We start from the raw sequence: 24,684 nt of genomic DNA on the forward strand, positions 1-24,684 counted from the left end.
TTTCACTGTGTTGCATAGGTTTTGGTTGGTTGTATGTTAATTTTCATTTGTGTTTTCTACTATGACTGTATTGCTGTCAATCTCTCCCTTAAAGCCCATCAAGAGGTTTTTTTCTTTGAAAAAGTATATTTGGGTGTTCCTATATTGGTTGCATATATGTTTACAAGGGTTATATTTTCTTGTTGATCATTCCCTTTAGTATTATGTAGTGGCCTTCTTTGTCTCTTGTTATGGCCTTTGTTTTGAAGCCTATTTTGTCTGATATGAGTATTGCTACCCCAGATTTTCTTTTCTCATTTGCTTGCAATATTTTTTTCCATCCTTTCACTTTCAATTAATGTGTATCTTTTGTTCTGAGGTGTGTCTTGTAGACAGCATATTTTCTTATCCATTCAGTCACCCTATGTCTTTTGATTGAACATTTAATCTATTTACATTTAAGGTTATTATTTTATTTTTTTAAAAATATATTTTATTGATTTTTTACAGAGAGGAAGGGAGAGAGATAGAGAGTTAGAAACATCAATGAGAGAGAAACATTGATCAGCTGCCTCCTGCACATCTCCTACTGGGGATGTGCCCGCAACCCAGGTACATGCCCTTGACCGGAATCGAACCTGGGACCTTTCAGTCCGCAGGCCAACGCTCTATCCACTGAGCCAAACCGGTTTCAGCTAAGGTTATTATTGATAGGTATTTACTTATTGCCATTTTAATTTTCTCTAGGCCTATGATCCTCTCTGAAGACTCTGATTTCCACCTGAACAAAGGAAGGGGTAAATGTGAGGAGAAGAAGGGTGGACTGTTCTGGACACTGTTTCCTTTTCCAGACTCACTCTCTCCCCTTCTGCCCCTGTTCTGCACTGTTGGGGGCAGATCTATGGGGACTGTGTCATTGGGATCTCCTGCTTTACAGCTGGGTGCAGTCAATGGGGAGCCCTGACAGGAGACCAGAGGGCTGACACTGAGTGAGGCTGGGCCTCCAATTCCCAAGCTCCTTCCCTGTAATGTTGCTGTTGGCTGGACGGATTACTTGGTCTGAGATCTTAGTTCTTGCCAGGCAAACCTCTCTAAACATCCTGCCCCCTCTCTCAGGATTCTAGTAATGGTAATAACTTCTCCTCATTCTTTCAGGTCTAGAATGGTAGCAGACCCTGTGCCAGCCTCAGAAAACTGTGCATGATCTCTTGTTTCTCTACTTCACACAAAATCATATGTCAAGTGATTTGAGTGGGATGAAGCCACTGTTAGTGAAGGGACCCTGACTCCTAAGTAGATGCTTCATTGGTCAAAGTGTGTCTTCACCTCCCAGGTCACAGAGATGCCCAAATACCCTGAAGGCTCTGCTACTACCCAAGCTGGAACAAAGATGTTCACCAGACCAGAGAAGGACAGGTTTGGGATGGTGAATCACTCACAGGATTCCTCTCCTCCCTCATGCCAGATAGCTGGGTGTGCTGTCCTCCCCTCCCATAGAGAAACCCCAGCACTGGGAAAAAAGATGATTTCTTTATTTATTAGATACATGAGGCTGTAAGAACAGTGCAGCTGCTCCCAGGCTCTCCCATGTCTTGTTATCAGGTCACAAAGTGTGTGTGTGTGGATGAGAATTTACAGAGAAGATGGGAAAACAACTCAGTGTTATGAGGACAGAGGGAGGGCTGTATTTAGGGGGTAAGAGGGGAGAAAAATCATGGGTAAATGGAGTCAGTGGGAGGTTATCCCACACCAAAGGGCTAGGGATATCCCCAGCCCCACCACCCAAGCCAGGCAGCGAACAGGAACAGCCCCACTTTGGCGAACCTTATCTTCCTCATCTTCATTCTCAGCACCCTCACTTGCAATGAACTGCCCAATATTTTTGGTGTGGTTCAACAAGGAGCTGGAAGGTTGGGCCATGCAGCCCTGAATGCTTAATATAGCGGACAGTCCACCTAGAGAGTGAAGATTGACTCAGAGGGGTCTCAAAGTAATACACACTTAAATTCCTATGATCCAGAATTTCAGACCTTACCATTCACCCCTCAGACCAGGAGATCAGGCTCTTAGGGCTCTCCACCCTCAGATCTAGAAATCTGAGTCTCCAGCTCTCTCCATAGTCAAGCCCATGAGCCAGGGCCTTAAGCACCTTCCCACCGCAGCACCAGTGAATCCAAACCCATAATCCTTTCATCCTGGGACCTGGCCTTCAACACTCACCTCCTTTGATATTGAGGTAGCTGTTATAACAATGAGTGGTACCAGGAGGGCACATGACGTTTACAGAGTTTGAACAGGATCCACCGAATTGCACACAGGCAGGACACTGCAGGCCTCCTGGGGCAGGTGCAGGGGCAGGGGCAGCTGGGGAGCAAAGGGAAGCTTAGGGTGCACAGCTCTCCTCCCAGCTGCAGTCACCCTCCTTGAGCCCAGAGTCTCTGTATCTCTGGGGCCCCATCTCTCCATGGCCTCCCCATGGGGTATCCTCCATCCCCCTGGGCTCCCATACCTGGAGGAGGGAGGGAGTTCAGCAGGACACTGCTACTTGTGGCCCTGTTGCACCGATCAGAGGAACAGAAATGGGCATAGGAGGCGACGAGCACTCCAGGAGGCGCCGAGTGGATGGAGATTGTAGTGGAATTCTGTGTCTCAGTCTTGCTGCAGCCTTTGCTCCCCACTATGAGTGATTTAGGTCCTGCAGGGGAAGGGAGTGACAGCTGGGCTGGGGTGGGGAGTTCCCAAGGGAGACTGGAGCTAGCGTTTTCTGGATGCTTAGCAGGCAGAGGGTGGAAGTAGGATGCCTGAGTCCAAGATCAGAGGTCGTTGCAAGTGGGGAGAAGATGGAGCCTGAGCCTGAGTCCTTCCATCAGCTCTGTTACTTCTCAGTTCTTGCTCAAATGTCACCCTCTTAGTGGAGCCTCCCATTTTTCAAATTGCACCCGACATCCCACTCTCTCTTATCTCCTTTCCCTGATGGATTTTCTGCTTCCTCACTGGTGCAAAAAGAGGCAGGAAGACACCCAATGGCATCTATAGAGGCTGGCACACACAGGTGCTCAATAAGTTTCAGACAAGGTCACCGATGTCACTTACACCAGCTCTGTTCTCAGATCTTTGCAAGGGCCCTTGAATATATCCTCATGACTACCCAGCACAATAAGTACTGTTACTGCCAGCACCTAGCCCCATTTTTCAGAAGGGGAAACCAAGGTCAGAAAGAGGAAGACTGAGGTGTAGAACTCCAGGCATGGTGGGAATCAGGCAGCAAGTTCAGGGGACAGAATCCAGGGCAGGAGACCCAGGACGCCATGCAGCCATCCGACCCTGTTGCAGAGTCCACGCACCTACATCTATGAGCAGCAGTGTCTCCTGACACACCTCCTTCAAATCACATGTCACGGTTGAAAATGTGTCCCAAGGCGCGGGGTTCTGAGTCAGGTTTTCTTTCATCTGAAGCATGACCCCCTTTTGACAGGTCAGAGGAGCTGGGGAGAAGAAATCAGGGTCTGTATAAGCCTGGGAACAAGCCATGTCTGTCCCTCCAGGTCCCGTGCTTGAGTAGGTGATTATGTTCTTGAGTCACACTCCAGGTAGCCTGGACACAGTCCCTTGATCTCAGGTTTAGAAGGGAACTTTGAAGTCTGAGACCCTCCCCTATTCTTCATACCACCACTTCTGCTCCAACATCTGCAGGGACCTTTCTCAACACCCCTTTAAGGCTGCTCCTTGCTGGGGGTGTGAGAGAGACCGATGAGTCTGGGTCCTCTAGTGTCTTCATTAGACACCTTGGAATCCTGTACAAACTCACTTCACGTGCTGAGCCAGCCCTTGTGTTGCCCCAGGCTAGAAACCTTGGTGTCAGTGACATCCAGGCCCTGTCCTCATGGCTCCCAGTCTAGGATAATAAGGAGTGTAGGCTGACACCTTATATTCTTTTAACTGAGAAACCCCATGTTCCAAACAGAATTATTGCAGTGCCTAGTGTGTACTAAGCAATTACTATGTGCCCAGCTGTTGTGATTGCTTTCTATGGATTAGCCTGTTTTAAGTTTCCCAAGGAGCTCCCTCATCTGGGTTACCTCATTTTCTCACAATGACCCCCAAAGTAGGTGGTGCTATCCTCCTCCTCCCTATTTTCAAGATGGAAAACAGAAGCAGAAGAATTGTGAAGCAGCTTTCCCAGTGCCCACCGCTAGCAATTAGAAGAGCTGGGCTCCTTGAGTTGAGTGACGGGGAAGACAGTGATTGAGGACTATCCTCAGCTACCTTGGCCTCTGGGGCCCTTGGGAGTCCACTCTGAAAACCAGGAGACTTCACTTAAGGCCGTCACATCACCAGCAGGGATGTGTCCCATGATGCAGAAACTCCTGGGCTGACGATATAGCATCCACCTACATGGGTAACCTTCAAAACAGCCCCAGGAAGCAGGACCGCTCATTTCTCCACTTCACGGACCACAGTATCATGGCTCCTGCTTCCCTCCTCCCATCCTGGCCCCACTCTCCCTGCCACCACCTTTCCTGTCTTGGTCAATAGTAGCTCCTGTCTTGTAATTGCTCAAGTTTGAGAACATTGCTGTCATTCTTAACAATTCTCTATTTCTTACATCCTGTGTTGCACCCATTAGGATATCCTGTTGCCTTAAGCTGCACAATACGTACAGACCCTGTCCACTTTTCATCACATCTGTTGCTTCCACTAGAGTCCAAGACCCCACTGGCTCTCACCTGCTCCCTTCTGAGTCTCTCTGGAGGTCCCCTCCTCCATTCCCAACTTCCCTGACTGTAGTTTTCACCCAACAGCTAGAAGGATTCTCATAAAAGGTATGTCAATTCATGTCACTCCTCTGCTCTGTAGATTTAATAGGTTTCCACTCCATTCACAATAAAATTTAAGTCCTTAAAATGGCCCCAAAGGCCCTGCCTCTCTGACCACATGTCCTGCTCTGATCTCTTTTGAACACACTACTTAGAGTCACACAGGCTGCTGGGCTCTTTTTTGAACAAGTGACAGGTACCCACCCACCCCAGGGCCTTTGCATATATTCCTTTGTTCCCCACTCTCTGTAATCACCCCCTTCTCCTTGAATTTGGTGAAAGGGACTCAAAGAGGTAGTGATCCTCCAAAGCTGGCAGAAAGAAGACAGGAGCCTACATCTCTTGGATTCAGACACTAACTAGATTCTTAACTGTTGTGCTCTCCCTGACTGTGTGGATTCATAGCCTTCGATGAGACCACTGCTCAGCTCCTTGGTGGGGCAGTCAAGGCCATTCACATTCGAGCCCTTTGGTTCTACTTCAATGGGCTCCTGCCATGGCCTGTTTGGGCAATCTGTCCCCTTGCACCCAGCTGTCTTTCAGCCTCAGGTCTTCACAGGAGCTGTCTGTCACCCTGCAATGAATGGCCTTCTGTCTCCATGACATCTCGTTGTACCCCAGCTTCTGACACCTGATCTTGCCGTTGCTCAATAAATACTTATTAAACTGCTCAACTGAACTGAACTAGGGAAAGCAAATGCAACCCTCAAGATCTGACTCCAAAGTTGGAAGCTAACAGAATGACCCCCTTTTGACAGGTGAGAGGAGCTGGGGAGAAGTCAGGGTCTGTGTAAGCCCAGGAACAAGCCAAGTTTATGTACTAGGAGAATTCATTTGCGGTGAAGTAGCTGTGTTCCATGTGGCACTTGTGTGGTTTGTGTAGCGTGTGTGTATGGTATATGGGTGTAAGTGTATACATGTGGGAGTATGATTTGTATATGATATGTTTGTATGGTGTGTATAGTATGAGTAGTGTGTGATGCGAGGTATGAGTGCATGATGTATGAATTTTGTGTTTATTGTGAAGGCATGGCATGGTATGAGTTCTGTGTGACTGTGGTTTGTTAATGTGTGTTGTATGTGGCATGTGCTGTGTTGTGCGTGGTGTGCTGTGTATGAGGGTAATGGTGTGTATCAGGTGGAAGGAGGCATGTGGTGTGTGGTGTGCATTTGGCACGGTGAGTATGGTTATGTCTGTTGTGTGTATTGTATGCTGTGTGTCTCTGTGGGTTACATTATGTTTGTTTCAGGAATGCCTTCTGGAAAATGAATGCTACCTAGTTCCAGAGATGAGGGCCAGACAATTAAACAGAACTAATCAAAAGGAGAGACTCAGACTGTTCTTCCCTGTTGCACTCCCTTCCCTGGCTCCTGTGCATCAGGAGAAAGACTAACCCTTCAGTCTGGCTTTGTGGCTACTTGACCCATCACCAGGCCCTGCAACCTCCCTCTTCACTCCCCCACCAATATCCATTCCAAAGACATGCAAGGTAATTTCCTGCCTCCTTGGTCTTGCACCACTGTTCCTTCTGCTTGGAATAGCAGAGGTCACTCACATCCACCTTGTCTACCTCAAGAACCGGCAATCACCCCCAATTCCAGCTATACCCCAACCTCTTGAATTGACCTTCTCAGGTAGAGCCAAGGAGCCCTTGTATAAAATAGCAGGTTTATTCCCACGGCTTAGCCTTTGCACAGGCAGTTTCTCAGCCTATTAATGTCCTTTTCCTCTTCTACGAATAGACTGCAGCTAGTCTTTAAGGTAACCTCCTCTGTGAAGCCCCCTTGACATCCACCTGCAGGACATTAGTATCTTCTCCCTCAGACCTCCCCCAGACCTCTTAAACTGCAACCCTGTGACCATCTGCATCAGTAATGTCTCCCCTCCTCACCCTGGAGGCCCTTTAGGGCAGGGTTAGGGTCTCAGGCCTCTGCAGTCTCCTCCAGAGACCTTGGAGTCCTGTACAAGCTCACCTCCCATCCTGAGCCAGCCCTTCTGGTGCCTCAGGCTAGAATCCTTCATGTCAGTGACATCCCTGCCCTGTCCTGAAGGTTTCCAGTCTAGTCAGAGAGATCCAAACACACAGAGGATGTTGCTGCATTCACTGAACTCTCAACTTGAGGCTTTAAGGACTGGGTGCTGTGGGTGGATGAGGAAACTGAGTCTCAGACAGGGAAGGCCCTCTTCCCACTCTCCTCCCTGCCATTGGTGCTTCTCATTGAGATCCTCGAGGCCAGGCTCTGTCTCAGTCTCAGTCGGGTGTGCTGGTAAGAGCGGGGCTTGTGTGGATGAGTGGGGACCCCCCCAGTTTCCCTGCTTGTCTCTTGCTGACCCTATAACACCTGAAGCACCCTCAATTTTCTCTCTGACACTCTTTCCTATGCAGCAGGGCTGCTAGGGTTTTCTAGTACCATGGGTGAAGGATGGATGTGCCTGCAGAGGAGGAGAGGAAACTAGGGCTACCCAATGTCAAGAGTGTGGAGAAAGAGAATTAAAAGCAATGAATCACTCCCAGCATGAGGGTATGCACTTGCACTCACTTCCACACCCAATGGATAAAGTGAAAGGAACACAGCCAGCCCACCCACCCTGTCCTATATCTGATCCCTGGCCCTCTATCTCCACTTTAGTTGGACCCACTTACTGGCATGCTCACTCCATGGCAGCTACCAGGACAATCCCTCAGTTTGTGCATGACTGAATGAGTAATAAACTTCTAAATTATTTGTGGGTGTTGGTGTTTGTGGGATGTGTTTGCATGTCTGACTTTCAGAAGGGTCACCATACCCGAAGACTGCAGGTTTGGTATACCTTTTCCATCCGGACGTGGGACTCCGACAGAATCACACTTTTCACTCACAGACAAGGCCCCGATTTCCTGAGTCTCATTAAGCAGGTTGCAGGCTGCTTGGGACATGCATCCCTGGACTTTCAGATTGGTGAGGATACCAACTGTGGGAAGGGGACAGGCAGAGTGGGAGAATGTAAGTTGCCACCACTGGGACCATTCAACCCTGAGGAGCCAGGCTCACTCTCCTATGAGCCTCAGCCCTCAGCTACCTCAGGACTGGCAGGGACCCTGATGTGGCAGCTTACCTCCCCTGAGATTCAGGACCCCATTGTAGCAGTGTGTGTGCCCAATGGGGCAGGTCAGCTCTGTTGCAGACTTACAGCCATCCTCAGAAAAGCAGACTGGGCACCGCACGGACCCTGGCACTGGGTGGGGAGAGGGAAGAAGGGAGGACTGAGTGGGCTCTGCTTTGGATCTGGTGTCTTCTGTGCTCTTTGCTTTTGTGGCCCCATCATCAACCTCTTCAGTCTCATGTAGACCTGGGGTGCTGGAAATTGCAGTGCAGTGGTTGCTGAGAGAGCAAGGGGCAAGGGACATGAGATCTGGGAGAGTCAGCAGTGAATGAAACAGAAGGGGGTCACTTGGAGTAACCAGGGTAGCTTTCACGCACAACTTCCCCTGCACAGTCCAAGTAGACAACATGCTCCATAGAGTAGAGAATCACAAAGCACCCCTGCTCCCTCCAAAACAGTTTATGATATAGAAAATGACAGTGGAGAGCTATAGGCCAATTTCACCTTAAGAGGATATATCTAAAACCTAAATGAAACATGAGTGAGCCAAGCTCAAGAGTATGGAGAAAGGAGCTTTGCCCAGGTTCAGGCCATCACTGGAATTTGAGGAGGGGTTGTACTCAGAAGAGCAGTCCAGTTTGCTGCCACAGGACTGTTAGAAGAAGCTTTGCCAGGAAGGCATGCCTGGTGAGTGTGGACAGGTAGGTGGGAAGGGGAGTGGGATTCTAAATAAACAGCCCCTCTGTTCTCCCATCCTCCCCTAGCTCCTGTCTTGTCTTCCTCCTCCTCTCCCTCCTTGTTCTCACCTGCAGAGGGGGGCAGGGTCCAGACAGGGCGGGTGGAAGAGAGGTCATTGCAGAAGTTCTTGTGGCGACACACACGGGTGTAGGAAATGACAGAGAGGCCAGGGCCTTCCCTGTGCTGGGTGATACGGGCCTCATGATCCTCCTTCTGGGTACAGCCCTTGCTGAGCGCTAGGAACACTTCGGGTCCTAGATGAAGAAGGAGGCAGGTCAGGTGAGGATCAGGACTCAGCGGTGCAAGAGGGCGAGTCTTGGTTGTGGCTGGGGGAGAGGCTGGAGAGGAGGCAACTGGGCACCCAAGGGCTTGCTCCTGCTGGGGAGGGGATAGCTCCTGGCATGAGGGGAGGGAGTCTTTGGAGTCTGCGGGTCAAGAGGAGGGATATCCCTGTGCAGGTGAAGGTGGGGTCAGGCTTGAGACCTATGGGCCTTTCTCACCATTCTCAATGAGCATCAGCGAATCTTGGCAACCCCAGCCTTCCTTGCAGGTCTCCTCCTCAAAAGTCCACCTCAATGGCAGTTCTGATGTTTTCCTCAAAGTTGTGAAACTTCCAGAATGACAAGTCAGGACCTGCACTCCTGAGGTGGGAACAGCAAATCCATCTTAGCCCATCCTCCTGGGAAATCCCTTCCCAAGTTGGGGTTTTTACTCATGGGGCAGCATGAGGGTGAGGCCCAGGAGGGCTGGCAGCAGGATGAAGCTCATGGTCAGGCAGCTAGAATTCTCTTGCTCCTGCTCTTCCCCCAGGAAAGGGAGCCCTTTTATGTCTCTCTTCACCAGGGCAGCCAGGAAAGAGTGGGGACTGGAGGGCCTTGCTAAAGAAGGCCCGGGCCCACACTCTGAGTCTCAACACTTTAAAGGCCCAGAACCCAAATCCTTCCTCCTCCCTCAGACCCAGAGTCGAGGCCCCTCTCCTTCCTCTGACCCAGTTGTCCAGATGCTGAGACTCCTCTACAGTTAAAAACTGAGGCATCCTGACTCCAGCCTCCATTGGTATGGATCCACCCCCACACTGTTTCAGTGTAGTTTGTGAAGGTAGTTTCCTCATTTGTCCTGGAAACCTGGCCACCTTCTGGCCCCAGGTGGGGAAATGGCTCAACTGCCTGAGAGGACATTATGTGATGTGTCATGGCTGGTTCCTATGTTTTTTTCTAGGCTAACCTCTGCCCCACCACAGATGCCTACTTCTCTTTTCTCATGTTGTGTGTGGTGTGCATATAGTATGGTGAGTGAGGTTATGGCTGTTGTGTGTATTGTGTGCTGTGTCTGTGTGGTATGGGTTACATTTGATTATTTTTGGGAATGCCTTCTGGAAAATGAATATTACCTAGTCCCAGAGATGAGGGCCAGACAATTAAACAGAACTAATCAAAAGGACAGACTCAGACTGTTCTTCCCTGTTGAACTCCCTTCCATGGCTCCTGTGCCTCAGGAGAAAGACTAACCCCTCAGTCTGGCTTTGTCGCTACTTGACCCACCACCAGGCCCCCCAACCTCCCACTTCACTCTCCCCCAGTATCTATTCCAAAGACACACCAGGTCATATAGTGCCTTCTTGGCCTTGCAACACTGTTCCTTTTGCTTGGAATAGCAGAGGTCACCCACATCCACATTGTCTACCTGAAAGACTGGCAAACACTCCCAGTTTCAACTATACCTCAACCTCTCTATTTGACCTTCTTAGTTACAGCCAAGGAGTCCTTATTGAAAATAGCATGTTTATTCCCTCTGCGGGACCTTTGCACAGACTTTTTCCTCTGCCTATTAATGTCCTTTTCCTCTTCTACTAATAGATTGAAGCTAATCTTTAAGTCATCTCCTCTGTGAATCCCTCCTTGATACCCCACCAGCAGATCATTAATATCTTCCTCCTCAGAGCTCCCCTGTGACCATCTGCATCAGTACTGTCTCCCTTCCTCTTCCTGGAGGCCCTTTAGGGCAGGGTTAGGGTGTCAGTCCTCTGCAGTCTCCACCAGAGACCTTGGAAGCCTGTACATGATCACTTCCCATCCTGAGCCAGCCCTTGTGGTGCCTCAGGCTAGAAACCTTGGTGTCAGTGACATCCAGACCCTGTCCTCAAGGCTCCCAGTCTAGTCAGAGAGATCCAAGCACACAGAGGATGTTGCTGAATTCACTGAACTTTCACCTTGAGGCTTTAAGGACTGGGTGCCATGGGTGGATGAGGAAACTGAGTCTCATGCAGGGAAGGCCCTCTTCCCACTCTCCTCCCTGCCATTGGTGCTTCTCATTGAGATCCTCCAGGCCAGGCTCTGTCTCAGTCTCAGTCAGGTGTGCTGGTAAGGGCTGGGCTTGTGTGGGTGAGTGGGGACCCCCTCAGTGCCCCTGCTTGTGTCTTGCTGACCCTATCACACCTGAAGCACCCTCGATTTTCTCTCTGACACTCTTTCCTATGCAGCAGGGCTGCTAGGGTTCTCTAGTACCATTGTGGAGGATGGATGTGGGTGCAGAAGAGGAGATTAACTAGGGCTAGCCAATGTCAAGAGTGTGGAGAAAGAGAATTAAAGGAAATGCATCACTCCCAGCATGAGAGGAATGCACTTGCACTCACTTCCACACCCAATGGATAAAGCGCAATGCAAAGCTGCCAGCCCATCCACCCTGCTCGATGTGTGTACCCTGGCTTGTCTTTCCCTTTCAGCTGGACACTTCTATTGGCATGCTCACCCCAAAGGGCCTACCAGGACAATCCCTCACTTTCTGCATGCCCAAATGTGTAATAAACTAAATTATTTGTGGCTGTTGGAGTTTGTGGGATGTGTTTTTACGTCTGACATTCACAAGGATCATCATACCCCAAGGCTGAAGGGTGGGTACAGTCTCATCTTCCAGACATGGTACTCACCGTCTGAATCACACTTTTCACTCACAGACAAAGCCCCGATTTCCCGAGTGTCATTAAGCAGGTTGCAGGCTGCTTGGGACATGCATCCCTGGACTTTCAGATTGGTGAAGGTGCCAACTGTGGAAAGGGGCCAGGCAGAGTAGGAGAGCGTGAGATGCCACCACTGGGGACTTCCAACCCTGAGGAGCCAGGCCCACTCTCCTCTGAGCCCCAGTCATCCCCTACCCTCAGTTCTGGCATGGACCCCGATGTCACAGCTTACCTCCCCTGAGCTGCAGAACCCCATTGTAGCAGTGTGTGTGCCCAACGGGGCAGGTCAGCTCTGTTGCAGACTTACAGCCATCCTCAAAAAAGCAGACTGGGCAACGCACGGACCCTGGCACTGGGTGGGGAGAGGGAAGAAGGGAGGACTGAGTGGGCTCTGCATTTGGATCTGGTGCCTTCTATCCTTTTCGCATTTGTGGCCCCATCATCAACCTCTTCAGTCTCATGTAGACCTGGGGTGCAGGAAATTGGAGTAGTTGCTGAGAGCAAGGGGGTAGGCATGAGATCTGGGAGAGGCAGTGGTGACTGAGACAGGAGGGGATCCCTTGGAGGAACCAGGGTAGATTTTACCCATGACTTCCACTGCAAAGTGCAAGTAGACAACATGCTCCAAAGACTAGAGAATCACAACGTACCCCCACTCCCTCCAAAACAGCTTATGATATAGAAAATGACAGTGGACTGCTACAGGCCAATTTCACTTTAAGAGGATATACCCAAAACCTAAATGAAATGTGAGTGAGCCAAGCTCAACAGTATGGAGAAAGGAGCTTGGCTCAGGTTCAGGCCATCACTGGAATTTGAGGAGGGGTTGTACTCAGAAGAGCAGTCCAGTTTGCTGCTACAGGAATGTTAGAAGTAGCTGTGCCGGGGAGGCAGTCCTGGGGAGTGTGAACAGGCTGGTGGGATGGAGGGGTTCTAAATGAACAGCCCTTCTGTGCTCCCTGCCTCCTCTAGTTCATATGCTCCACTCCTCCCCCTCCTCCTCCTCCCCCTCCTCCTCCTCCCCCTCCTCCTCCACTTCCTCCTCCTCCTCCTCCTCCTCCTCCTCCTCCTCCTCCTCCTCCTCCTTCTCCTTCTCTTCCTCCTCCTCCTCCTTGTTTGCACCTTCAGAAGTGGGCAGGGTCCAGACAGGGAGGGACGTGGAGAGGTCATTGCAGAGGTTCTTGTGGCGGCACACACGCGTGTAGGAGACGACAGAGAGGCCAGGGCCTTTCCTGTGCTGGGTGACACGGGCCTCATGGTCCTCCTTCTGGGTACAGCCCTTGATGAATGTTAGGAACACTAGGGGTCCTAGATGAAGAGGGAGGCAGACAGGGGGAGGATCAGCACTCTGTGGTGCTAGAGGGAGAGTCTTGGTTGTGGCCGGGAGAGGCTGGAGAGGAGGCAACTGGACTGCTGAGGGCTTGCTCCTGCTGGGGAGGTGACAGTTCCTGGCAGGAGGAGCGGGGAGTCTTTGGAGTCTGCTGGTCAGGAGGAGGAATATCCCTTTGCAGGTGAAGGTGGGGGTCAGGCTTGGGGCCTTTGGGGCCTTTCTCACCATTCTCAATGAACATCAGCGAATCTTGGCAACCCCAGCCATCCTTGCAGAATTCCTCTCCTGCTGTCCACTGCAAGGGCAGTTCTGATGTTTTCCTCACGGCCCTCAGTGTTCCCGCCTGACAGGTCAGGGCCTGCTCTCCTGAGGTGGGAACAGCATCTTAGCCTATCCTCCTGGGAAATCCCCTCCCATGTTGGAGTTTTCACTCTTGGGGCAGCATGAGGGTGAGACCCAGGAGGGCTGGCAACAGAGCAGGGTTCATGGTCAGGGCAGCTAGATTTCTTTTTCTCCTGCTCTTCACCCAGGAAACAGAGCCCTTTTATGTCTCTCTTCACTAAGGGCATCCAGGAAAGGGTGGGGAGTGAAGCGCCTTGCTAAAGATGGCCTGGGACCACACTTTGAGTCTCATCAACTTTAAAGGCCCAGAACCCAAATCCTTCCTCCTCCCTCAGACCCAGGAGTCAAGGCCCCTCTCCTCCCTCTGACCCAGTTGTCCAGGCTCCCAGACCCCACTACAGTTAAAAACTGAGGCTTCCTGACCCCAGGCTCCACTGGTCTGGATCCGCATCCTCACACTGTTTCAGGGTAGTTTTAGAAGGTACTTTCCTCATTTCTCTTGGCCACCTGGCCACTTTCTGGCCCCAGGTGGGGAAATGGCTCAATTGCCTGAAAGAGCAATGTGTGATGGGTCTTGGCTGGTCTCTATGGTTTTTATATCCTAATCTTTGCCCCATCATAGAAGCATGAACTGTGCAGTCACTTCCACCTTCTCTTTTCTCATGTGGTGTGTGATGTGCATGTGGTATAATGAGTGTGGTTATGTCTGTTGGGTGTACTGAGTGATTGTGTGCTGTGTGGGTTACATTGGATTTCTTTCAGGAATACCTTCCGGGAAATTAATGTTACTTAGTTCCAGAGATGAAGGCTGGACAATTAAACAGAACTAATCAAAAGGAGAGACTCAGACTGTTCTTCCCGTTGAACTCCCTTCCATGGCTCCTGTGCCTCAGAAGAAAGACTAACCCCTCAGTCTGGCTTTGTGGCTACTTGACCCACCACCAGGCCCCCAACCTCCCTCTTCACTCCCCCACAATATCCATTCCAAAGACACGCCAGGTCATTTCCTGCCTCCTTGGTCTTGCACCACTGTTCCTTCTGCTTGGAATAGCAGAGGTCACCCACATCTATCTTGTCTACCTGAAAAACTGGCAATCACCCCCCAGTTCCAGCTACGCCCCATCCTCTTTAAGTGAACTTGTTAGGTAGAGCTAAGGCGCCCTTCTATAAAATAGCAGGTTTATTTCCACCACAGGGCCTTTGCACAGGCTGTTTCCTCTGCCTATTAATGTCCTTTTCCTCTTCTATTAATAGATTGAAGCTAATCTTTAAGGTCATCCCCTCTGTGAAGCCCCCTTGACATCCACCTGCAGGATATTAGTATCTTCCTCCTCAGACCTCCCCCAGACACATTTCACTGCAGCCCTGTGGCCATCTGAATCAGTAATGTCTCCCCTCCTCATCCTGGAGGCCCTTTAGGGCAGAGTTAGGGTCTCAGTTCTCTGCAGTCTCCACCAGAGACCTTGGAGTCCTGTACAAGCTCACTTCACATCCTGAGACAGCCCTTGTGTTGCCTCAGGCTAGAATCCTTGGTGTCAGTGACATCCAGGCCCTGTCCTCAAGGTTTCCAGTCTAGGCAGAGAGATCCAAACACACAGAGCAATGTTGCTGCATTCACTGAACTTTCACCTTGAGGCTTTAAGGACTGGGTGCCATGGGTGGATGAGGAAACTGAGTCTCATGCAGGGAAGGCCCTCTTCCCACTCTCCTCCCTGCCATTGGTGCTTCTCATTGAGATACTCCAGGCCAGGCTCTGTCTCAGTCTCAGTCGGGTGTGCTGGTAAGGGCTGGGCTTGTGTGGGTGAGTGGGGACCCTCCCAGTGTCCCTGCTTGTCTCTTGCTGACCCTATCACACCTGAAGCACCCTCTATTTTCTCTCTGACACTCTTTCCTATGCGACAGTGCTGCTAGGGTTCTCTAGCACCATGGGTGGGGTATGGATGAGGGTGGAGGGAGGTAAGGGAACTTTGGCTACCCAATGTCGAGAGTGTGGAGAAATAGAATTGAAGGCAGTGCATCAATCCAGCATGAGAAGCATGCACTTGCACTCACTTCCACACACAATGGATAAAGTGCAATGCAAAGCAGCCAGCCCACCAACTTGTCCTATGTCTGCTTCCTGATCCTCTCTCTCCCTTTCAGCTGGACACTTCTATTGGCATGCTCACCCCAAAGGGCCTACCAGGACAATCCCTTACTTTGTTCATGTCCAAATGTGTAATAAACTAAATTATTTGTGGCTGTTGGAGTTTGTGGGATGTGTTTGCATGTCTGATGTTTACAAGGGTCATCATACTCTAAGGATGCAGGGTGGGTACAGCCTCGCCTTCCAGACATGGGACTCACCATCAGAATCACACTTTTCATTCACAGACAAAGCCCCGATTTCCTGAGTGTCATTCAGCAGGTTACAGGCTGCTTGGGACATGCATCCCTGGACTTTCAGATCAGTGAAGGTGCCAACTGTGGAAAGGGGCCAGGCAGAGGGGGAGAGAGTGAGATGCCGTCACTGGGACCTTCCAACCCTGAGGAGCCAGGCCCACTCTCCTCTGAGCCCCAGCCCTCCCTTACCCTCAGTGCCGGCAGGGACCCCGATGTCCCAGCTTACCTCCCCTGAGCTGCAGGGTCCCATTGTAGCAGTGCGTGTGCCCAATGGGGCAGGTCAGCTCTGTTGCAGATTCACAGCTTTCCTCAGAAAAGCAGACTGGGCATCGCACTGACCCTGGGACTGGGAGGGGAGAGGGAAGAAGGGAGGACTGAGTGGGCTCTGCATTTGGATCTGTTGCCTTCTATGTTTTCACATTTGTAGCCCCATCATCAATCTCCTCAGTCTCATGTAGACCTGGGGTGCTGGAAATTGCAGTGGAGTGGTTGCTGAGAGAGCAAGGGGGTGGGCATGAGATGTGGGAGAAGCAGCAGTGACTAAGACAGGAGTCGGGCCCTTGGAGGCACCAGGGTAGCTTTCACCCACACTTCCACTGCACAGTCCAAGTAGACAACATGCTCCAAAGTGCAGAGAATCAAAAGGATCGCCCTCCCCACCGCAAAAACAATTTATGATATAGAAAAGGACAGTGGAGTGTTATAGACCAATTTCATTTTAAGAGGATCTACCGAAATCCTATTTGATTATTTTTAAGAATGCCTTCTGGAAACATGAGTGAGCCAAGCGCAACAGTATAGAGAATGGAGCTTTGCCCAGGTTCAGGCCATCAGTGGAGTCTGAGGTGAGGTTGAATTCAGAAAGCAGTCCAGTTTCCTGCCGCAGGACTGTTAGAAGAAGCTGTGCCAGGGGAGGTAGTCCTGGGGAGTGTGGACAGGGCAGATGGGAGGGAGGGGTTCTGAATGAACAGCCCTTCTCTGCTCCCCTCAGCCCCTAGTTCCTGTCCTCTCCCTCCTCGTTTGCACCTGCAGGGGTGGGCAGGGTCCAGACAGGGTCAGTGGAGGTGAGGTCATTGCAGAAGTTCTTGTGGCGACACACACGGGTGTAGGAGACGACAGAGAGGCCAGAACCTTCCCTGTGCTGGGTGACACGGGCTTCATGATCCTTCTTCTGCGTACAGCCCTTGCTAAGTGCTAGGAACACTAGGGGTCCTAGAAGAAGAAGGAGGCAGACAGGGTGAGGATCAGCACTCTGCGGTGCTAGAGGAGAGTCTTGGTTGTGGCTGGGGGAGAAGCTGGAGAGGAAGCAACTGGGCACCTGAGGACTTGCTCCTGCTGGGGAGGGGACAGCTCCTGGCATGAGGGCAGGGGGGAGTCTTTGGAGTCTGCTGGTCAGGAGGAGGGATATCCCTGTGCAGGTGAAGGTGGGGTCAGGTTTGGGGCCTTTGGGGCCTTTCTCACCATTCTCAATGAGCATCAACGAATCTTGGCAACCCCAGCCGTCCTTGCAGGACTCCTGGCCAACTGTCCACCTCAAGGGCAGTTCTGATGCTTTCCTCACAATTGTCAGTCTTCCAAACTCACAGGTCAGGGCCTTCACTCCTGAGGTGGGAACAGCAATCCATTAGGCCCAGGAGGGCTGGCAGCAGGATGGAGCTCATGATCAGGGCAGCTAGAATTCTCTTGCTCTTGCTCTTCCCCCAGGAAAGGAAGCCCTTTTATGTCTCTCTTCACCTAGGGCAGCCAGGAAAGGGTGGGGATTGGAGGGCCTTCTTTAACAAGAGAGTCTGAGCCCACACTCCGAGTCTCACCAACTTTAAAGGCCAGAACCCAAGTCCTTCCTCCTCCCTCAGACCTAGGAGTCAAGGCTCCTTTCCTCCCTCTGCCCCAGTTGTCCAGGCACCCAACCCCTCTACAGTTAACAACTGAAGCATCCTGACTCCAGGCTCCACTGGTCTGGATCCCCACCCTCACACTGTTTCCGGGTAATTTTGGAAGGTATTTTCCTCATTTCCTTTGGCAACCTGGGGATCTTTTGGCCCCAAGTGGGGAAATGGCTCAACTGCCTGTGAGGACAATGTCTGATGGGTCTTGGTTTGTTCCTATGTTTTTTTCTAGGCTAACCTTTACCCCACCACAGATGCCTACTTCTGTTCTCTCATGTCATGTGTGATGTGCATGTGGTATGGTGAGTGAGGTTCTGTCTGTTGTGTGTATTCTGTGCTGTGTCTGTGTGGTATGGGTTACATTTGATTATTTTCAGGAATGCCTTCTGGAAAATGAATGTTACCTACTCCCAGAACTGAGGGCCAGACAATTAAACAGAACTAATCAAAAGGAGAGACTCAGATTGTTCTTCCCTGTTCAACACCCTTCCATGGCTCCTGTGCCTCAGGAGAAAGACTAACCCCTCAGTCTGGCTTTGTGGCTACTTGACCCATCACCAGGCTCCCTATCTCTCTCTTCATTCCCCCCTCCCCTAATATCTATTCCAAAGACACTCCAGGCCATTTCCTGCCTCCTTGGCCTTGCACCACTGTTCCTTCTGCTTGGAATAGCAGAGGTCACCCACATCTACATTGTCTACCCGAAAAACTGGCGATCACCCCCAGTTCCAGCTACACTTCCACTGCACAGTCCAAGGTCACATCCTCTTGATGTGAGTTACTCTGGTACAGCCAGGGAGGCCTTATTGAAAATAGTGGGTTTATTCCCATGGCTGGGCCTTTGCACAAGCTGTTTCCTCTGCCTATTAATGTCCTTTTCCTCTTCTACTAATAGACTGTAGCTAGTCTTTCAGTTTACCTCCTATGTGAAGCCCTCCTTGACACTCTACCACAGGATATTAGGACCTTCCCTCTCAGATCTTCTCCAACCCCTTTCACTGCAGCCCTGTGACCATCTGCAACAGTAATCTCTCCCCTCCTCATCCTGGAGGCACTTTAGGGTAGGGTTAGGGTCTCAGGCCTCTGCAGTCTATACCAGAGACCTTGGAATCCTGTACACTTCCCATCCTGAGCCAGCCCTTGTGGTGCCTCAGGCTAGAAACCTTGGTGTCAGTGACATCCAGGCCCTGTCCTCAAGGCTCCCAGTCTAGTCAGAGAGATCCAAGCACACAGAGGATGTTGCTGAATTCACTGAACTTTCACCTTGAGGCTTTAAGGACTGGGTGCCGTGGGTGGATGAGGAAACTGAGTCTCATGCAGGGAAGGCCCTCTTCCCACTCTCCTCCCTGCCATTGGTGCTTCTCATTGAGATCCTCCAGGCCAGGCTCTGTCTCAGTCGGGTGTACTGGTAAGGGCGGGGCTTGTGTGGGTGAGTGGGGACCTGCCCAATGTCCTTCCTTGGCTCTTGCAAGAGGTAAGGGGAAGCAACTAGGGCAACCCAAGGTCAAGAGTGTGGAGAAATAGAAATAAAGGCAATGAATCACTCCCAGCATGAGAAGCATACACCTTGCACTCACTTCCACACCCAATGGATAAAGTGAAAGGCAACACAGCCAGCCAAGCCACCTTGTCCTATGTCCGTCCCCTGGGCCTGTCTTTCCCTTCAGCTGGGCACCTCTTCAAGTCATGCTCACCATTGGGTATCTCCCAGGACAATCCCTCACTTTGTGCATGCCCAAATGTGTAATAAATTTCTAAATTATTTGTGGCTGTTGGAGTTTGTGGGATGTGTTTGTATGTCTGACTTTCACAAGGGTCATCGTACCCCAAGGCTGAAGGGTGGGTACAGCTTCGCCTTCCAGACATGGGACTCACCGTCTGAATCACACTTTTCACGCACAAACAAGGCCCCAATTTCCTGAGTCTCATTCAGCAGGTTGCAGGCTGCTTGGGACATGCATCCCTGGACTTTCAGATTGGTGTGGATGCCAACTGTGGAAAGGGGCCAGGCAGAGTGGGGGAGAGTGAGATGCTACCACTGGGGCCTTTCAACCCTGAGGATCCAGCCCACTCTCCTCTGAGCCCCAGCCCTCAGCTACCCTCAGGGCCAGCATGGACCCCGATGTCCCAGCTTACCTCCCCTGAGCTGCAGGGTCCCATTGTAGCAGTGCGTGTTCCCAACGGGGCAGGTCAGCTCTGTTGCAGATTTACAGCCTTCCTCAGAAAAGCAGACTGGGCACCGCACCGACCCTGGGACTGGGAGGGGAGAGGGAAGAAGGGAGGACTGAGTGGGCTCTGCATTTGGATCCAGTGCCTTCTATCGTCTTTGCTTTTGTGGCCCCATCATCAACCTCCTCAGTCTCATGTAGACCTGGGGTGCTGGAAATTGCAGTGGAGTGGTTGCTGAGAGCAAGGGGAGGGCATGAGACCTGGGAGACGCAGTGGTGACTCAGACAAGACAGGGGACCTTGCAAGATCGATGGTAACTTCCACCCACAACTTCCACTACACAATCCAAGCAGACAAGGTGCCCTAAAGAGTAGAGAAGCACACCCCCTACTCCAATACAGTTTTTAGTATAGAGAAGGACACTGGAGAGCTACAGGCCAGTTTCACTTTAAGAGGATATACCCAAATCCTAAATGAAACATGAGTGAGCCAAGCTCAACAGTGTAGACAAAGGAGCATGGCCCGGGTTCAGGCTATCGTCAGAATTTGAGGTGGGGCTGAACTCAGACGTGCAATCCAGTTTCCTGCCCCAGGACTGTTAGAAGAAGCTATGTCAGGGTTGGAAGTCCTGGGAAGTGTGCACAGGCCAGATTGGAGGGAGGGGTTCTAAATGAACAGCCCTTCTGTGCTTCCCTCCTCCCCTCTCTCCTGTCCTCTCCTGCTCCTCTTCCTCCCACTCCTTGTTCGCACCTGCAGAGGTGGGCAAGGTCCAGACAGGGTGGGTGGAGGAGAGGTCATTGCAGAAGTTCTTGTGGCGGCACACATGGCTGTAGGAGACTACAGAGAGGCCAGGGCCTTTCCTGTGCTGGGTGATACGGGCTTCATGATCCTCCTTCTGGGTACAGCCCTTGCTGAGCGCTAGGAACACTTGGGGTCCTAGATGAAGAAGGAGGCAGGCCAGGTGAGGATCTGGACTCCAGGGTGCTAGAGGGAGAGTCTTCATCGTGGCTGGGGGAGAGGCTGGAGAGGAAGCAACTGGGCCCCTGAGGGCTTGCTCCTGCTGGGGCGGGGATCGCTCCTGGCATGAGGGGAGCTGAGTCTTTGGAGTCTGCGGGTCAGGAGGAGGGATATCCCTGTGCAGGTGAAGGTGGGGTCAGGCTTGGGGCCTTTGGGGCCTTTCTCACCATTCTCAATGAGCATCAGCGAATCTTGGCAACCCCAGCCATCCTTGCAGGACTCCTCTTCAGCTGTCCACCACAAGGGCATTTCTGATGTTTTCTTCACAGTCTCCCATATTCCTGCCTGACAGGTCAGGGCCTCCATTGCTGAAGTGGGAACAAGAAATCCATCTTAGCCCATCCTCCCAGGAAATCCCCTCCCACGTTGGGGTTTTCACTCACGGGGCAGCATGAGGGTGAGGCCTAGGAGGGCTGGCAGCAGGATGGAGCTCATGGTCGGGGCAGCCAGAATTCTCTTGCTCCTGCTCTTCCTCCAGGAAACAGAGCCCTTTTATGTCTCTCTTCACCCAGGGTAGCCAGGAAAGGGTGGGGACTAGAGGGCCTTGCTAAAGAAGGCCTGGGCCCACACTCTGAGTCTCACCAACTTTAAAGGACCAGAAACCCAAGTTCTTCCTCCTTCTGCTGAGGAAGAAGAACTTGGAGGAAGAACTTGACCCAGGAGTTAAGGTCTCTCTCCTCCCTCTGACCCAGTTGTGCAGGCTCCCAGACCCCCCTACAGTTAAAAACTGAGGCACCCTGACCCCAGCCTCCACTGGTGTGGACCCCACCCCCACATTGTTTCAGGGTAGTTTGCGAAGGTAGTTTCCTCATTTCTCCTGGCAAACTGGCCACCTTCTGGCCCCAGGTGGGGAATGGCTCAACTTCCTGTGATGACATTGTGTGATGGGTCTTGGCTGGTCTCTATGTTTTTTCTACCCTAACCTATGCCCCTCCACAGATGCCTACTTCTCTTTTCTTTCTCTTTCCTTCAAATATTGCTTTTTTAAAATACCATATTTCATGACCTTCCCTCATGCTTTCTCTTTTTCTTCCTTTACTTATCTTTCATCTTCCTCTGTTCTCTCCCCTCCTTCCGCAACACAGGCTTAGAGTCTCCAGTTCCTGCCACCCAGGAGGGGGCCGAGGTATGGCAGGGGGAATTGAATAGCTATGGAAGAACCAGAATATTCTTTGACAAAGCAAAGTTTTTCTGCTAGAAACAGATGGGAACAGTGGTGTGCTATAAAACCAGCTTTTTGGAAAAACAGCATCAACAAACCCCATCTCATAATGTTGGCCCATTACTGTGGCGCAAAGGCTCCCACCACGTCTGATTTTGAAGCCATGCACAGTTTGACAACCAGCTTGCCAAATCCCTAAATATTTAATAATCAGCTTTTCAGGTGTCTACAAATCAGCTCTAGCCCACTGGGTAGGAGGGAGAGGGAAAGGGTATGGGGTATCCTTCAGTGACTGCAGAGGCTGCAAAGTTTGAAAAGAAAGGCTGAGAACAATAGCAGAGGAGAAAGAGAAATGAATGTGTAATCCTATCTAATAAAAGAGAAAAATGGTAATTGGCGTACGACGATACCCTTTTCATTGGCTAATCAGGGCTATATGCAAATTAACTGCCAACTAAGATTGGCAGTTAACTGCCAACATAGGCGCAATGCTGGGAGGCGAAAGGGGAAGGAGGGAAGAAGCTGCCTGCCGCTGACTGCAATCGGAAACCCAGGCGGCAGCCAAGAGCCAGAGAACCAAGCTGCCTTTGCTCGGAGAAGCCAGGCCTCCTTTGCCGGCTTCTGTGATAAGAGAACCTGGCTGCCTTTGCAGGCCCTGGGCCAGTAATGGGAGAAGCTGGGTGGGGCAGGGAAGAGGCGGATGTCTGCCTGGCTTCTCAGATCACTGATCACCAGTGATGGGAGAACACCCAGAGGCGGGGCCAGAGGCCAGGCTGCATAGCTGCCTGGGGACACCATCTGGACCCCAGGGGCGACGCAGCCAGGCCCCAGAAGGTGACCCAGGCGCTGGGGCTGCGTTGTTGCAGCTGTGGTACGCAATCCGGTGCCCAGGCTGAGGAGACCCAGGGCCCGGGGCTGCGTCCCAGCTGGGGCACGCCATCCCGTCCGGGGGCGATACAGCCAGGCCCCAGAAGGAGACCCAGGCCCCAGGGCTGTATTGCTGCTGGGGCACGCGATCCAGTACCTGGGCTGAGGAGACCCAGAAGGAGACCCAGGGGCCTCGCAAGAGGAGAGTCTCCATGGTCAGATGGCGTGGTGTCGGGACAGGAATAAAGACCCGAGGTGACTCAGATGCCTGGCCACAGGGTTAGACCAGCCAGCAGGGCCTTTCAGTTGGGACTGGGGTGGGGGTGGGGCGAGGGAAGCAAGCCGGAAATAGAGAACAACAACTCCCAGGAGGCTTAGCGGCCAGGGCCTGGGTGCCTGGCTGTGAAATCGGATGGGCTGTAGTTTTGCAAGCCACTTTAACCTAGAGGCTTGCAAGGTTGGAAGTTCTGCGTCGGGAGCCAGGGAGAAATGGAGCTGGAGCAGAGAGAGGGATCCATGGCAGCCGTGGGCTTTGAGGAGTTCTCAGCACCTCCCGGCTGGGAGCTGGCGCTGCCTCCGCTGAAGGTGGTAACTTCCTGGAGAGCGAGCTTGAGACCGAAGTGGAGTTCGTGTCTGGGGGTTTGGGCAGCTCCAGCCTCCAGGAGCGAGATGAAGAGGAGAAGGCAGCCTGAGGCCAGCAAGGGCGGCGCCAACAGGAACTCAATCACAGGAAGTACCAGGCGCTGGATCGGCGCTGCAGGGAGATTGAGCAGGCGAAGGAGGGGGTCCTGAACAGGCTCCATCAGATGATATAGAGGATAACATGGAGACTCCAGCAGGAGCGGAGGTTCCTCATGAAGGTGCTGGACTCCTACGGTGACAACTACCGGGCCAGCCAGTTCACCATCTTACTGGAGGACGAGGGCAGCCAGGGCAGAGATGCCCCCAACCCAGGCAACGCTGAGAACGAGCCTCCAGAGAAAGAGGGGCTGTCCCCGCCCAGGAGGACGCTAGTGCCCACAGAAGCCAGCAGCCCGGCCCCTGGCGAGGGGCCCAGCAGTTGGAAGAGGCGGCGAGTGCCATAGGAAGGGCACTGGGCAGGAGTCCCGCTGACTCCGGAGCTGGCCCCCGTGCAGATAAAGGTGGAGGAAGACTTTGGCTTCTAAGCCCTCGAGGCTCTGGACTTAAGTTGGGTTTCTTGGGGGCCAGACACGCTGCTGCCCTACCCCACCCTAGCCAGCTCCCCCTTTGACTGACCCCCCAATAAATGGACCCGATGCAAAAAAAAAAAAAGCTTATAGAGGCATGTTTATAGGATCAAATAGTATAAATATAGATGTAACAGGACAATAAAAAGAGAACCTGGCTATGATGATAACCTGAATGCTGCCTCTGTGTCATTCCTTCTTTGGGAACCCCTGGACCTGCTGGGGCTGGACCCCAACATTCCTCTTCTTATAAGGACTTCAGTGAGATGGGCTAAGGGTCCCACTGGAACTGCCACAATTTAATGTAATCCCCTCTTTAAAGATCTTATCTCCATATACAGGTACATTCTGAGGTTCTGGGGATTAGGATTTTAACATACATTTTGTTGATTACCCAAATCATCCCTTAACAACCAGCATGTTTCAGAAAGTAGATTCCTACAGGGTTATTTACCAAACATTCAGAAGTATTTTTAAAAGAGCTAAGCCCCTCGCCCACCGTGTGGGCCCCTCCCGGCGAAGAGCGAAGGCCTGGGTTCCGGGCACCGGAGGAAAACTGGTGCCAGCAGCCAGGGGAAGGGGCCCCCAAGGGGCCCCAGATTGCGAGAGGGCACAGGGTGGGCTGAGGGACCCACCCGAGTGCACAAATTTTTGTGCACCGGGCCTCTAGTTAATTCATAATGGTCTGCTTATTTTTGACATTTTTATACATTCTATTTTTCTTTTGTTTGCAAGTTTCAAATTTG

At 51.7% G+C, this 24,684-nt stretch overlaps 1 protein-coding gene and 1 pseudogene across 8 annotated transcripts; one reads left to right on the forward strand and one right to left on the reverse strand.

Moving 5' to 3' along the window:
* Positions 1–1,492: 1,492 nt before the first annotated feature.
* Positions 1,493–21,322, reverse strand: LOC132216796 (CD177 antigen-like). 8 transcript variants are annotated; one of them, XM_059666318.1, is made up of 21 exons: positions 21,085–21,322; positions 20,869–21,009; positions 20,435–20,620; positions 19,652–19,771; positions 19,391–19,507; positions 17,091–17,231; positions 16,656–16,841; positions 15,856–15,975; positions 15,594–15,710; positions 13,131–13,271; positions 12,698–12,883; positions 11,808–11,927; positions 11,546–11,662; positions 9,120–9,260; positions 8,688–8,873; positions 7,894–8,013; positions 7,585–7,749; positions 3,324–3,464; positions 2,489–2,674; positions 2,200–2,343; positions 1,493–1,934 (listed from the first exon to the last, which is right to left on the reverse strand). In XM_059666318.1, the coding sequence occupies exons 1-21, from the start codon at positions 21,134–21,136 to the stop codon at positions 1,708–1,710; spliced, it is 3,054 nt and encodes a 1,017-aa protein (XP_059522301.1). In that variant the 5' UTR covers positions 21,137–21,322; the 3' UTR covers positions 1,493–1,707. The 8 variants fall into 8 exon arrangements, with proteins under 8 accessions (XP_059522301.1, XP_059522308.1, XP_059522304.1 ...); XM_059666319.1 differs by lacking the exons at positions 1,493–1,934; positions 2,200–2,343 and having other exon boundaries at positions 2,511–2,674; positions 3,328–3,464; XM_059666325.1 differs by lacking the exons at positions 19,391–19,507; positions 19,652–19,771; positions 20,435–20,620; positions 20,869–21,009.
* Positions 21,323–23,154: 1,832 nt separating this feature from the next.
* LOC132217590 (TCF3 fusion partner-like) lies at positions 23,155–23,986 on the forward strand (annotated as a pseudogene).
* The last annotated feature ends 698 nt before the right edge of the window (positions 23,987–24,684 follow it).

Source organism: Myotis daubentonii, chromosome 15 (genome assembly GCF_963259705.1).
Source record: "Myotis daubentonii chromosome 15, mMyoDau2.1, whole genome shotgun sequence".
NCBI classification, from domain to species: Eukaryota; Metazoa; Chordata; class Mammalia; order Chiroptera; family Vespertilionidae; genus Myotis; species Myotis daubentonii.

Bases quoted from the DNA above. Each gene is read 5' to 3' on its own strand.
- LOC132216796 (XM_059666318.1), bottom strand. From the start codon at position 21,136: ATGAGCTCCATCCTGCTGCCAGCCCTCCTAGGCCTCACCCTCATGCTG. The intron at 21,010-21,084 runs GTGAGTGAAAAC...TTCCCACTTCAG, and splicing joins CCTCACCCTCATGCTGCCCC to CAATGGAGGCCCTGACCTGT. The intron at 7,750-7,893 runs GTAAGCTGCCAC...CCCTTCCCACAG, and splicing joins GGTCCTGAATCTCAGGGGAG to TTGGTATCCTCACCAATCTG.